Source organism: Oncorhynchus kisutch, linkage group LG14 (genome assembly GCF_002021735.2).
Source record: "Oncorhynchus kisutch isolate 150728-3 linkage group LG14, Okis_V2, whole genome shotgun sequence".
NCBI classification, from domain to species: Eukaryota; Metazoa; Chordata; class Actinopteri; order Salmoniformes; family Salmonidae; genus Oncorhynchus; species Oncorhynchus kisutch.
Window position 1 is genome coordinate 52,046,109 of NC_034187.2, and position 14,521 is coordinate 52,060,629.

The following is a 14,521-nucleotide window of genomic DNA, read 5'->3' on the forward strand; positions in this document are numbered from 1 at the left end:
TGAATATTATCCTGAACATCAACTCAAATTGCTCCTTTTGTAATGACCACCCAGAAACAGTTTTGCATCTTTTTTGGCATTGTATGCATGTAAGAAAACTGTGGCAAGACATCAGTAGGTTTATAATTGAACACATTTATGAAGATTTTACACTATTGTGGAGAGATGTACTGTTTGGATTCTTTACATACAATAAGCAGAAACATTTTTATGTAATTTCATTATTCTTTTGGACAAATTTCATATACACAAATGTACATTTACAAACAGAACCACATTTTCGTACCCTACAAAAAGAAATTGAACTGTATTTTAAGACGGTTAAATGCTCTACTAACAAAAAAGCTGTTAGAATTGTATGTCCCTGTGGTAATTGTGTAGGTCCTTGTGTAATGTGATATTGTACCCCCTAGCTCTATTGTCCATTGTTTTTAATCTATGTATGCTTGTGTTCCCTCATGTGCTTTATGTATTGATTTGTTGTTAATAAAAAATAATAAATAAATAAAGGTCTGTTCCCGGAAGTCGCGGTTTGGAAAACGCTGTGCTTTTTAAACTCCTCCCAGTTGTTTCTTCTTTTTTTTACGGAAACGGAAGGGGTGGTACACATGTAAAGTGAAATCTCGAAGCTATCTGCCCGAGTTATTAATTTTTTCAGTAAACAATTATGGCGGCCGCGGATCCCTGGTCCTCGAGTCATGGCAGGCCCGCAAGCAGAGGAGAGTTCCCGGCTGGTGAGAGCAGCAACGAGCGCGATGGCCCGGGAGGAAGCGGCGGAGAGGGAGAATCCGAGCCAGATCGGTCAACATTCGAATGCAACATTTGTTTGGACACAGCAAGGGACGCTGTCATCAGCTTGTGCGGGCACTTGTTCTGGTACGAGCCGTGGTATACTTTCGATCAATCGCGAGTAATAGGGAATGTTGTTGCATTCTAACAGCTTACTTCCATACATAGCCAGCGGGCATTGCCTTGTTTACCTTTTTAAAACATTTCCGTTCGCTTGTTATTGCATGGAAGTTAGCTGGTTGTTTTGTCGGATCACACCCATACGTCGAAGACAAATGCTTGCACGTATATAGTTAAATGTTAACAAGCAAGATGGCTAACTTGAAGTCTAGCGAGTACATCTACTAGATGACGTTAATCATGGATGAGTGTTGGTTGGCTGAGTCTCATACATTGGCCAACCCAACCCATCGAAATAAAGTGCATTTGACTGATATGCTCCTCAACTTTACAACATTGATTCCCACATTTTATTAACATTAACTCAATTTAGCTAGGTAAGTTAATGGTTGTACGATCTCGCTACCTGGCTTTAGTTGGCTAAGTTGCGTTGGCCGTAGCCCTTGATCATTACTTTCAGCTCCATTACACAGTTCCATCGTGCTTCTACATCTGCATTGCTTGCTGTTTTGAGGTTTTAGACTTTGATTCTGTATAGCACTTTGACATAGGCTGACGTAAAAGGGGCTTTATAAATAAATGTGATTGATTTGAAGAGTCATTGGGCGAAGGCTTATTCTGTATGGGTTCGTTTTGTTTTAAAGGTCTGAACTCGGTCTGAACATTAACACGAATCGCTTGCCTTACGGTTTTGGAAGCATAAGGACCTTATCATTCATATCAGCGACAAATAATACAATTTTTAAATTGATACACACCTTTTATAAGGTTCCCACGAGACAACATTTTTATGTTGCAGCGCTTGTTTATGGAAAAGATACGGAAGACAGTGGACTGACTGACTGACTACCTGTGCTAATTAGCGATCTGCGTCTCTGAACATGTTAACTCAAAAAATGGAAGCCGCAAACATGTTGTCACTGAAAATACTGTCAGCTGCAACTGTGTTTTGTATTTGTGAAATATTTTTGTCTTATGAAAGTAAAGGGATTTATGTTTCTAGAACTGTACTGCAATTTAGAATCGATAGTGGCTGTTTTGGCTTCCAGAGCCAATTCGCTAGTCTGAATACCAATATTTTTAGCTAACGTGCCACTCCTTGTCATTGTCACATGATATGGAGTACATTGAGTGGATTAGCTAAAGAGACTGGTACCCATCCTACCAATTCGCCTTTAAACAGAACATGTAAGGTCCTTGGACTAAGGCTCTTTTTAGTTCATTATTGGGCTATTCTGGACGTAACCTAGTTGGCTAGCTATCAGCATCTTGCCAAAATCATTATTGTGCAACTTGATTCATGCCCCCTTTCAGTTGCACAAGCTACAGCAACAATGTATCGATCTGACGTTTGCAATGTGACAGTGAATGCCTTCGCTTGAGCACACCTGCTTGCTGCATGTGTTACGCCCCTGAAAACAGGGGAGAAATAATCACGAGAGTGATACGGTGTTGTATTCTCAATTTAACGTTTAGTTGAATCAATTTCACAAAAGTAACACATTACAAAACAGAAAAACCATTATACAAATAACACAACAAAATATCTTATTAACAACGTACATGTTCATTCACAATCGACATAAAATGGCAGCTACTCTCGGTACGATGCTATTCTTCACTTCAACCGAGCAGGGCTAATATTACTCTCTTCAAACTTAACTCTTAACTTCCTCAAAACGTTACTAAGACACACCTTAAACACTCTTGACATGTTAGTGAGTTATAACATTTAAATTACTATTTTTATCATCAATAAAGTACCTGAAAACAGGGGAGAAATAATCACGAGAGTGATACGGTGTTGTATTCTCAATTTAACGTTTAGTTGAATGAGAAAAAGACCGCGATTTTCCCCAGGAATATGGGTGGAGACCAGAGCAATCGATCTCCGGCTCATAGATTAAGAGCATTTCGTAGATCACAGATTAACACTTTTAGGCACCACAAAATCAAGTAATCAATATAACATTTACACATTACTCTCACAATTCGTACCCGTTGACAGATTTGACCTTTAACACAATTATATGAATGTTATCAATCTTTATCAACTGATACTGAATGCATCTTTTTAACCTTAGATGTTTTAAGATCCTCACATACTCTGAACTTACTAATACTTTTTAATGTATAACAGGCTATGACTATTTCCTTTAACCTGTCACACTCTCCCCGACACAATAAATGTTGTCCCAACATTGTCTTCTTCAACAGTCCGTATGCACTGGACCTAGAAAATCCTCTTCTGTAGGGTAGTACTTGAGCAGAGGTCAAGGGTCACAGTTCAAATATAACTAACAAGTTATATTCACATACCATATCTGTTGACCAGCTATATAACATAAGCAGTATTTTCTCATACTATTGATCAACAGTCCATCAATTTTAATGATCTATATGCATAGTCTGCAAATTGTCTCTTTTGACAGTCTGTGAAATCAGACAGTAGTCCATGGTCAAACATGTCAACTCTGTAGTCTCATGTTTGCTGAAGCCCATACATGTAAGGTGGCTGAAGTAACATTGCTGTAGTGATGGCAGCCATGGAACCAGTCCTGGTGCAGAGTAGACAGGGAACAACTGTGGCTGTATACTGTAGCAGGAAGGGATACCAAGCTGATCATAGGTGATACGTCTTGGAGGGTGTCTCTCTCTTTGTGGCAGTGGGTAGGCTGGTTCCTCAGGTTCAGCAGCATCAGTATATGAAGGAAAGGCACTTGGTGGACGATCATCAGGCAAATTTTCAGCAGGCAAGTTACTCTCCTCAGCAGGCAGGTCTTTAACTGTTGTTGTCTCCTCCAGCCGCTTTTCAACAAGAAGCTGTGCTGGTAGCGTATCAGGGACTGGCACTGCAACTGTCTGTTTCACTGTTGGGGGCCTGTGTTCCCACTCTCTCGCTGGTTCAGCATTCCTCTCCTCAGGTACTGTAGGAGATGTGGGAACCTGTAGCGGCTCATGATGAAGGTCATATTCATCCCCACTATCTTCATCAGAATCTAGAGTCTGTGATGCAGGCTGGTGTCTCCTCGTTTTCTGACTTCTGTCCACTTTGGTCATTTCTGGTTGTGTCTCAAAAGGTAAGTGGTCACAGGACATGAGCAGATTTCTGTGCAGGACCCTGGAGCGTCCCCTACCCTTTTCTGGTCTCAATTCATAAATCGGCAGGTCTGAACCCATTTGTCTCACCACTGTGTGAATTGTATCTTCCCAATAGTTACGGAGTTTTCCTGGTCCTCCTCTTGGTGTCAGGTTTTTAATCAGAACTCGCTCGCCAGGCTGTAGCACTGAACTCCTAACTTTAGTGTCATAGTACTTCTTACTTCTTTCAGCGGCTTTCTGAGCATTTTCATTTGCAATGACGTATGCTTCTTCCATCCCTCGTTTCCAGTTCTCCACGTATTCTCGCTGGTTACTGGAACCTGCCTCTGTGCACAATCCAAAGAGCATATCTACTGGAAGCCTGGGTGATCTCCCAAACAGAAGATAAAATGGTGAATAGCCAGTCACTTCGCAACGGGTGCAGTTATAGGCATAAACCAGTTTGTTCAGAGACTCCTTCCAATTTGACTTTTGTGTCTCAGTTAGTGTCTTTAACATTTGCAACAATGTTCTGTTCCGCTTGACCGTTTCCCATCGGGTGATAGGGTGTTGTCCTGGACCCCGCCATGCCACTGAGTTTCTTTAACTGATGGAACAACTGATTTTCAAATTCTCCCCCTTGGTCATGGTGGATGCGGGACGGGAACCCAAACTTCAGGGCAAAGTCATTGAAGATGAGATTTGCAGCAGTTTTACCTGACTTTGATGTGGTGGCGTAGGCTTGAGTGAACCGTGTAAAATGATCAACAATCACGAGGATGTACTCATATCCCCCTTTGCATCTGTCGAGATGAAGGAAGTCAATACATACCAGTTCAAATGGCTGTGTTGTCACAATGTTTGTCAGAGGAGCTCTTGTTGCATGGGCTGGCTTTTTCTGCTTGACACAGCTACAAGTTTAAGTCACATAGTGCTCGATGTCAGATTGCATATATGGCCAGAAGAAGCGGTCACGTACTAGTGATACAGTGTGCGGTCAGTACCTTGGTGTCCCATGTTATTGTGCAACTCTTCCATCACTTTACCTTTGTACTGCTCTGGTAGAACTAACTGCTTGCGGGCTGTAGTGATTCTGTACAGAATGCCATCACTGTCTATTGTCAATTTGTCCCATTCTCTGAATAGGCATTTTGTCTTTGGACTGAATTTCTTTTGCTCTTTAACTGGCGGTTTGGAACCAGACAGTTTGAAATTGAGCACAGGACGGATGACCGGATCAGATTCTTGTGCTTCTCTTATCCCATCTTTTGGGATCGAGCTGGTTGTTGCAGGGGTTGTCTCACCTTCAGCTGATACTGCCATAGATGCAGCTGAAAATGACCAAGGTACAACAGCCTCTTTCTGTACCTCAACTGCTTGTATCGTGGCGGCGATGGTGTCTGGTGGAAGCTCCTCAGAACATTCTCTCATCAGTGACTCTACATCCAGTGGCATCCTTGACAAAGCATCTGCATCACCGTTCTCTCTGCCTGGCCTGTACTTTATTGTAAAGTGGAAATCAGCCAAGTCTGCAACCCACCTGGAAGTGGTATGCGTTCAGTTTTGCAGTAGACAGAATGTAGCAGAGCGGGTTGTTATCGCTGTATACAGTGAAGGTCGGAGCATAGTACAAATAGTCATGGAACTTATCAGTGATTGCCCATTTTAGAGCTAGAAATTCTAGCTTGCTCGAGTGGTAGTGATAGTTCTTCTCAGCTGCTGTTAAGGTTCGAGAGCCATAAGCAATGACCCTAAGCTTCCCCTCTTGCTTTTGATAAAGAACTGCTCCCAAGCCTTGGTGTGACGCATCAGTGTGTACAACAAATGGCTGAGTGAAATCAGGGAAACCTAAAACTGGTGGGTGAAGCAAACACTCAATCAGCTGTTCAAGTGCCTGTTGATGCTGGTCAGTCCACAGGATTGGCTTGTTTGAGGGCACCACATGACTTACTTTCTTTGTTTCTGTTTTCCGTGGGTGGTCAGGTAATTTCTCTGAATCTGCTTTCAGGAGGTCATACAGGCAGCAGGCACTCCTAGAAAAGTCTTTGATGTACTGTCTGTAGTAAGTGAGTAAACCAAGCATTTTTCTGAGCTGGCCCACAGTCTCTGGTCTGATTTCTTTCAATGCTCTTACTGCTTCAAAATCGGCTGGGTCAACTCGGCTGCCCTCTGCAGACACTATTCTGCCCAAATAACGGACCTGGGGTTTAAAGAGATCACACTTACTTGGCTTGAGTTTAATGCCATACTCTCTGAGACGCTGCAAAACTTTTCGCACATCATTCACATGGCTGTCGAATGTTTTACTGAAAACTAGCGTGTCGTCCAGATAAGGAATGCAGATGTTATCCCGGAGCCCTTCCAAACACTCCTCCATACACCGCTGAAAAGCTGCAGGAGCGTTCATGAGGCCGAATGGCATACGTATCCACTCATAGAGTCCCCATGGGGTCACAAATGCTGTCAGTGGTCTGCTCTCTTCAGAGATGAACCCCTGGTGATACGCTTTCCCCTGATCTAAGAGGGAGAACCAGGAATTACCACCTAAACTGTCCATGATGTCTTGGACCCGAGGGATGGGCTGGCGGTCGGGATGTGTCTTTCTGTTCAGGTCTCTGTAATCTATACACAACCGGAGGGTCCCGTCCTTCTTACGAACGCACACGACAGGTGAAGAGTTTGACTTCCTAACCCAGCCCTGGACTATGAGGTCATAAATGTAAGCCTTCATCTCCTGATACAGTGGCCTGGGCACTGACATGTATGTGCGCTTTACTGGTTCAGAGTCCTTTAGAGAAATAGTCATTTTCAATCGTTCAATGCAGCCAGTGTCATTGTCTGATCTGGAGAAGGAGTGACACTCTTCTCTAAGCATTTGCCTAACAACCTCTCTCTGTTCTTCGGTTAGGTGAGTTAAATCTACTGGTGGATCCCACTGTTCAGTAGCAGTACATGGGGTTCGAACGCTGGTGTGATTCACTGTGGCTGGGGTGACAGTTTTTTCAAAGACTTGGGCAGGTAACACAGTCATAATGGTTTGTACTGTACCGATTATTGTGCGTCCTAGCAGGGCAATGTCGTGGTCAGTGGGGTTAGAGACATCAAGCAGGATAACTGGAAAAACACCTTTCCTGACTCTGACTAGTGTGTCAAAGAACTCAAGGTCGTCTGGCCACTGCGGGTTCAGGTCTGGCTGGAAAAGCATTGTCATGTCATCTTTGAAAGGCTGGGAAGCTACACGGCACTCAATCTGAATGCTACTGTGTTTTGGTACAGCAACCTTCTCTTTCTTGGTTTTCACTGCGTATTCATCTGTCTGTTCTGCGCTAACAGCCTGTATAAAAGCTCTCACCTTGTTTCTATTGAGGCTTGGGAAAGCTGTTTTTACTGTACTGTATCGTTTAGTCTTTTCGGTCATTGTCAGGATGTGCTCGATAACATTGAAACCTATCATGGGATGTGATAGGTGACAGCCTTTCATTACCAGCACCGGGATGATCAGTTCCTTTGTTTGGTCAGTTTCAGAGGCTAGCCGAAAAGTTGTTTCAATCCATCCCAGGTACGGCATTTCAGTCCCATTTGCTGCAGTCAACCTTAGATCATCAGGTGAGTCCAGAATTTCTGAAACATCTCTCAGCCTTGCGTTTGGGAGGGATTCCTCTTTCCATCGTTCATCAATGACCGATACCTGAGAGCCTGTGTCCCATAGAGCTTGGAGGTGGTGGCGATTCAGGTGACACTCAATAAGGCACTGTCTGCCTACTAGCGAGGTGACCTTACGGGGGTGGCAACCTTGAGCTAGGGATGGTAAGGAGTGGGCATTTTCCTCTGTACAGGAAAACCTTTCACTATTAGAGTAAATTTTCAGGTGAGTGCATCTTTCCTTATGTTTAGTCCAATGTTGGTTTTGACATACTTTGGAACAGTACAGTGTCTCTTTACATGATGAACATTGTTTCAGGTTCTCAAATGAATCTTCTCTGGCACAATTTGCACATTCCTGGGACTTTTTGGTAGCTACGGTTAACACTCGTCCCTCAGTGGTAACCCGTTTCCGTTTAAAGGCGCCTCCCTTGATGGTCTGGCTCCCCGGATTTTACATCCAGCTTGAAAATGTTCTCCACTCCCACATCGGAAGCAGTGTGTGCAGCGTGCATCTGTTCTGGCCTGCTGGCAGACAAAACACCTCCTTGGAGCTTGAGCAGAGTGGTTGGTATACCGGTTAGGTGCATATTGATGCTGCGCAGGGTCAGGTGCTTGGGACCGACTGTAGTTGCTGTAATACTGCTGCTGGGAAACAGGTGGCTGGGGGTCCCTATTTGGCCTCCTAACTGGGGGTGGGGCATAGGCACAAGGCGGTGACTGAAACAGGCTGCTGTAATGTCTCTTTAATCTGAGCAATCTCTGCACTGAGACCTTTTAGAGAAGCTACACCTGTCTTAAGTTCAGCTAACTCTGTTAACAGTCCTGCGGGTATCGTAGTTTTGGCTTCCTTCACAGGACACTTTGCAGATGGCGTATCTTCTAACTGGACTACACTTACAGTTGTAGCAGGCTGTGGGGCATTAAACCGCTTTTTGTTTCGTCTTTCTATCTCATTAGCACAAGCAATGTTAAGCTTCTCTAGCAAAACCTCATCTGATGGTTTGCTCTCTAGCAGGAGAGGCTGCATGTCAATCCTGATACTGTCACTCTGGAGACCCGTAAGGACTGTGTGAAAACACATGCTCTGGACTAGAGCAGGGTCATACTTAAGCCCTGATTCTGACTCCTGGGATGCAAACAGTACTTTTTGCCTCAAATCTAAAACGCGCATCAGGAAACTTTGAGGGGTCTCCTTGCTATGCTGTGCTTCTGAAGCTAGCTGTTTGTAAAGCTCTGTTGCACTCTTCTCTTGGAAGTGGGAACGCAGGATACATCTAAGTGTGGGAAGAGTTAGCTGGGGTTTACCTTCCAAGTAGCTGCGTAGCTGTGAGCCTGGAGAAATAGCCCTGACTACTGCGTCTACTATTTCTACCTCAGGATATCCTCTGTTAAGTCCATTTTCAATCTGATGGACAAGGCTGGAAAAAATAAGTTTTTCTTTCTGGCCCGGTTCACCTATCTGACCAGAAATTTTTAACTCTTTGCGCCAGTATGAGCTGGGCTGTGCATTGGGTGAGAGCGGCACGCTCCCCTGGAGATTGGCATGTTGTTGGGGCTGACGCAGAGAATCACTGGCTTTGGCTGCAATAATCTGCTCAGTTCCCACCCCTTGTTGTGGAGTTACAGTTCTCAATTCCTCTATTCTGTGATGTGTTCCGGCTGGTTCAATATCATGGTCAATTTGCCCTGTTTTGTTATCTATGCCACTGATCATCTCTGTCATTTCGTCTCTAAGTAGCAACAATTCCGACATGCCGCCATCTTCTAACTCTGCAACTTCCTCTCTTTCAAGGAACATCATAATGCGAGTCATTAATGCTATGCGGGATTTGTCTTTAACATCTCTTCTCTGTTCGCCTGATATTTCAAGGAAATCACATATCTCTAGTAATTTGTCTTTAGTCAGGGTGTGCAATTCTCCTACTACCTCTTCCTGTAGTTCTTCCAAGGCGCTTGTCATGTTGACAGAACAGGAGGAACTTTTACTGTGCAGGAGTTGACTCTGAATTAGATGGTCCTTACTGTCTCTGATGGTCGATCAATGGCCTCAGTTGACACGTACTTAACCACTAACTTCCAACTTCCCTCGAACAGCAACACTTTCCTCACTGCAGCCTGCCTGAGTTGTTATGTGGAGATTTAGATGGCTCGGAATTCAGCGACCAGGTTGTGGAAACTGGACATCTGAGCAGCTATCTCAGCGGAGCCTCCAAAAATGTTACGCCCCTGAAAACAGGGGAGAAATAATCACGAGTGATACGGTGTTGTATTCTCAATTTAACGTTTAGTTGAATCAATTTCACAAAAGTAACACATTACAAAACAACAGAAAAACCATTATACAAATAACACAGCAAAATATCTTATTAACAACGTACATGTTCATTCACAATCGACATAAAATGGCAGCTACTCTCAGTACGATGCTATTCTTCACTTCAACCGAGCAGGGCTAATATTACTCTCTTCAAACTTAACTCTAACTTCCTCAAAACGTTACTAAGACACACCTTAAACACTCTTGACATGTTAGTGAGTTATAACATTTAAATTACTATTTTTATCATCAATAAAGTACCTGAAAACAGGGGAGAAATAATCACGAGAGTGATACGGTGTTGTATTCTCAACTTAACGTTTAGTTGAATGAGAAAAAGACCGCGATTTTCCCCAGGAATATGGGTGGAGACCAGAGCAATCGATCTCCGGCTCATAGATTAAGAGCATTTCGTAGATCACAGATTAACACTTTTAGGCACTACAAAATCAAGTAATCAATATAACATTTACACATTACTCTCACAATTCGTACCCGTTGACAGATTTGACCTTTAACACAATTATATGAATGTTATCAATCTTTATCAACTGATACTGAATGCATCTTTTTAACCTTAGATGTTTTAAGATCCTCACATACTCTGAATTTACTAATACTTTTTAATGTATAACAGGCTATGACTATTTCCTTTAACCTGTCACACATGGAGAGCAGTCACTGGTTGAGGTTGAGCCTCTGCATTGGGTTAATAACTATTACACTCTGTTATAGGCAATGGATAACTTTAGTTACCCTCACTTATTCACTAAACATTAATTGATTCTACCAAGAACACATCTTCTCTAGCTTAGATACTAGCCAACATTGACACGTGAATCATATATTACAAAAAGCAGGCAATGACCTTCAAGGTTCTGCAAAGTAGCCTACCTGGTTAAATAAAGGTGAAATACATTTTTTTTAAACATTGATGAGCAATGAAACTTGATGGAACACACATTCCTGAACTGTTCTCAATGGAAAAAAAAAAAATGTTAAATAAAAAAATGTAACTATCTATTTCATGTACATTATTCATGCAAAGAGGAATAGTGTTAATCTCGATTTCCTTTAGAAAATGGTATTATTTAGTGAGAAATTATTTGGAGATTCATGTCTCACTTATACTAAAGTAAGTCCACTTGAATACCCCTATCCCCGTTGAGGGTGAAAGGCTTAAGCTTCCAATAGCTGATATTGAGCCCCCATGTGGGAGATAAGGAGGAAGTGTCCTTCCCTAGAGCCAAAGCCTATATTTAAATGTAACAATATAGCTGGAGAGACCTGTGGAGAGTAAGAGTGGTCACATTTTCTGCAGAGCAGACACTCATTTGACGACAGGAGCATCTCAGTAGTCTGAAGAGGCTCCTTTCCTCTTCGTCAGCGTTGGCCTGAAAACCCCTGCTAGTTGGAAACAAGCATGTATGGTGGATGCTTACAGAAATGTGTTTTTCGCTGACCACATCCACATTTCAAATGAAAGGTTGGAGATGGGAATGCCACTAATCTTGAGATTTCTTCTCTATTGTCCTTTATTATGGGAAGGCAAGTCCTCTCTTCCTGGTGTAAACATTGTTGGTTAATACTAAGCTCCCCTTAGACTCTGAGTACATTTTCATAATTTTACCAGGGCAATGTTTTTCTAAAATTGGAGGATAGAATAAAATGTTACACAGCCCTAAAACTTCAAATCCTGACAGGCTGGTGTTTGAACAAGTTAGGCTGTACTGAAGAATGGAAATGTATATTTGGATGTTTGACACTTCTCAATAGAGGGCTCATTTCATTGTCGAAACTCCAGTCTTGTCCATGCACTAAAATATTGCAGTGAACTGACGGTGACTAATCATTTGATGTAAAACAGTGGGTATCTGAGACTACATTAGGCTAGATTTCCCTGGCAAATAATGTCTCCATCTAATTTAACCTACTTAGCACAGGTAGCTAGACTAGAGTACACACTTCACCTGTCTCCCACAGATCTAATGTGCAGTCGCTGCTTTCTTTCCACTGGTGCCTATAAATAAGTTCTTCACCTGACTAAACTCTTAAAACCCTCCCAGAACCATGGTCACTGCCCAGCTCTACAAATGCTGTATATGTTCCATAGAGCCACAAACCAGTTTCAGAATGCAAATGTATGGCACGCTTTTAGCCCATGTATTGTCACCATAGAAAACGAGAAGGGCCGCTCCATTTCACCATTGTCTTAGGGGCTTCGGTAGTTCTCTTCTATTTCTATGGTTGTCACATTCACGATAGTCCTCTTTGTAACCATGGTTTTTGGAACCAACAATGCAGCGCTATGTTACATCTACCATCCTGCTGTCCCACAATGCAGCAATCTGGCCAGTAACGAGGCGTGATGGTGCTAACGAGCGACGACAGATGGAGCTAATTAAAACTAACGATGGGGAGCCGGGATAATTTTAATCACTCGCATCGTTAAGGTCAGAACAGGGTAACCAGATGCACCCTGTAGGGGCCTACTGGGAAAACAAGGCAAATATGGATTCCAAAATCTAGCCCACTAACTAGGCCTATGGGAGAATCTCAATTGCATACTCCTCGTGTCCTCTCTTCTCGCCTCAAAGCCAATTGGAGGAGAAGGTCAGAGGAGAGGGACCTCTGACTTTCTCATTCATTGTATTTTGAAAAGGAGACGAGGAGAGCGGAAGCGAGGAGTATGCAATTGAGAATCACCCCGTGTGTCAATTCCGACTCAATTAAGTAGGCCGTTAGGAGGTTCCTCCAAATGTCACCAGGTTTCTAGGTGATGCCATAATACCCACTTTAACCTTGTTCTCCTGCTCTCTTTCACAGCTGGCCCTGCCTTCATCAAGTAAGTATTCCATTTAAAGGTGTTATCTTTAGTTTCACAGTACTGGTAAATATTAGCTACACTTTTCCTACTGGTTGAAACCAGCCCTCGATCCCTGTCCCATGACATGACCTGAGACCAAACTTGGTCAGTCAGCTGATTTAGTGCAGCTTGTTGATAATGTTCTTAATGTCACATTCATTACACCAGTGTTTACTGTCAACCCCCTTTTGTCCTCAAGGTGCTTTAGATTATAGCACAAGCTGTACATGCATCGCAACATGATTAGTATTGCATATCCTTCTCCTTTATTGTCTAAGAACAAGTCTATGTTTTTCTTTCATTAGTTACTTAGCTAACGCTGTTGATAGAAGTGTCAACGCTAGTGCCTTGTGTACCCAGCTGTCGTACTTGCTCTATTGCTCAAAACTCTCTTATATTGATGACACACAAAGTGCAAAGTATAATTTGGAATTATTTTGCCGCTTTTTATTTGATGAAATAATTCTACGAAAGTATATTGATTTAGTCCTTTTACATAACACACTATATCTCATAGATCTACCCTGTGTGTTGCACATTGTAGTAAGTCAGTGCATGCCAATAGACTGACAGTATTGAACAGACAGTAAAGTATGGCTTCTGTCTCAGTCATGTGATCTCTCTTTCCCTCCCCTTCTCTGTGGTGCAGTGGTTGGAGACACGGCCCAGCCAACAGCAGTGTCCTGTGTGTAAAGCAGGCATTGGCAGAGAGAAAGTCATCCCCCTCTACGGCAGAGGGAGCTCCAGCCAAGAGGACCCCAGGTACACTGTGTGTGTGTGTGTGTGTGTGTTTGAGCGTGCATAGTTGTACACATGTGACACTGAGAAACTGCATTGGTTAACTGGTGTTTCATCTTCCAGGTTGAAAACCCCGCCTCGGCCTCAGGGACAGAGAACGGAGCCAGAGAGCAGAGGGGTGAGGCCTCTTCATCACTTACATTTTAATTCGTTTAATATTGCATGGTTCTTTGCGTGTTCATTCTATTTGTAATGTGTGACCACTATTCTGCCCTTTCCTCTTCTTGCAGCCCTTCCAGGGGTTTGGGGACACTGGCTTCCACATGTCCTTTGGGATCGGTGCATTCCCATTCGGCTTCTTCACCACAGTCTTCAACACCAATGACCCCTTCCACAGAGCAGGTACACACAAACAGACACCCACACAACCATAATGTATTCCTTGACACAATGGCTATTGGCTGATCATTGCAATGTTATCACTGTTCCCCCAGACGCACATGCAGCCGATCACCAAGGCAACCCTGACAACGGCAACAACTGGCAGGACTCTCTCTTCCTGTTCGTGGCCATCTTCTTGTTCTTCTGGCTGCTGACTGTGTGAGGGAGAAGATGGATAGAAGGTGGAAAAGGAGAGGTGTAGGGATGGGGGAGTGTATGTGTATGTATATATATATATATATATATATATATATATATATATATATATATATATATATATATATATATATATATATGCTTATACACACACAACAAAGCATCAGGAACGATTAACTTTCTTGCTCAGTAGTGACTGGGAGACTTTAGACTATAGATGGGTGGTGGTGGGATGACTGTCAGTTTACTCTTAGCAAGTGATATCTAATGCAGCAAACAAACGAGTCAAATATATGTGTATTCCCCCCCCCCCCCCAAATGATTTATGAGATTAATTTGGTTAGGGAGAGTACACTGAGACACCACTC

At 42.9% G+C, this 14,521-nt stretch overlaps 1 protein-coding gene across 1 annotated transcript; it reads left to right on the top strand.

The window, feature by feature from the left end:
• Nucleotides 1-589: 589 nt before the first annotated feature.
• Nucleotides 590-14,243, top strand: LOC109903717 (E3 ubiquitin-protein ligase RNF5). The gene is made up of 6 exons (XM_020500597.2): nucleotides 590-876; nucleotides 12,779-12,797; nucleotides 13,468-13,580; nucleotides 13,680-13,734; nucleotides 13,847-13,958; nucleotides 14,051-14,243. Exons 1-6 carry the CDS (start codon nucleotides 668-670, stop codon nucleotides 14,158-14,160), a joined length of 618 nt encoding a protein of 205 aa, XP_020356186.1. The 5' UTR covers nucleotides 590-667; the 3' UTR covers nucleotides 14,161-14,243.
• Nucleotides 14,244-14,521: the final 278 nt, after the last annotated feature.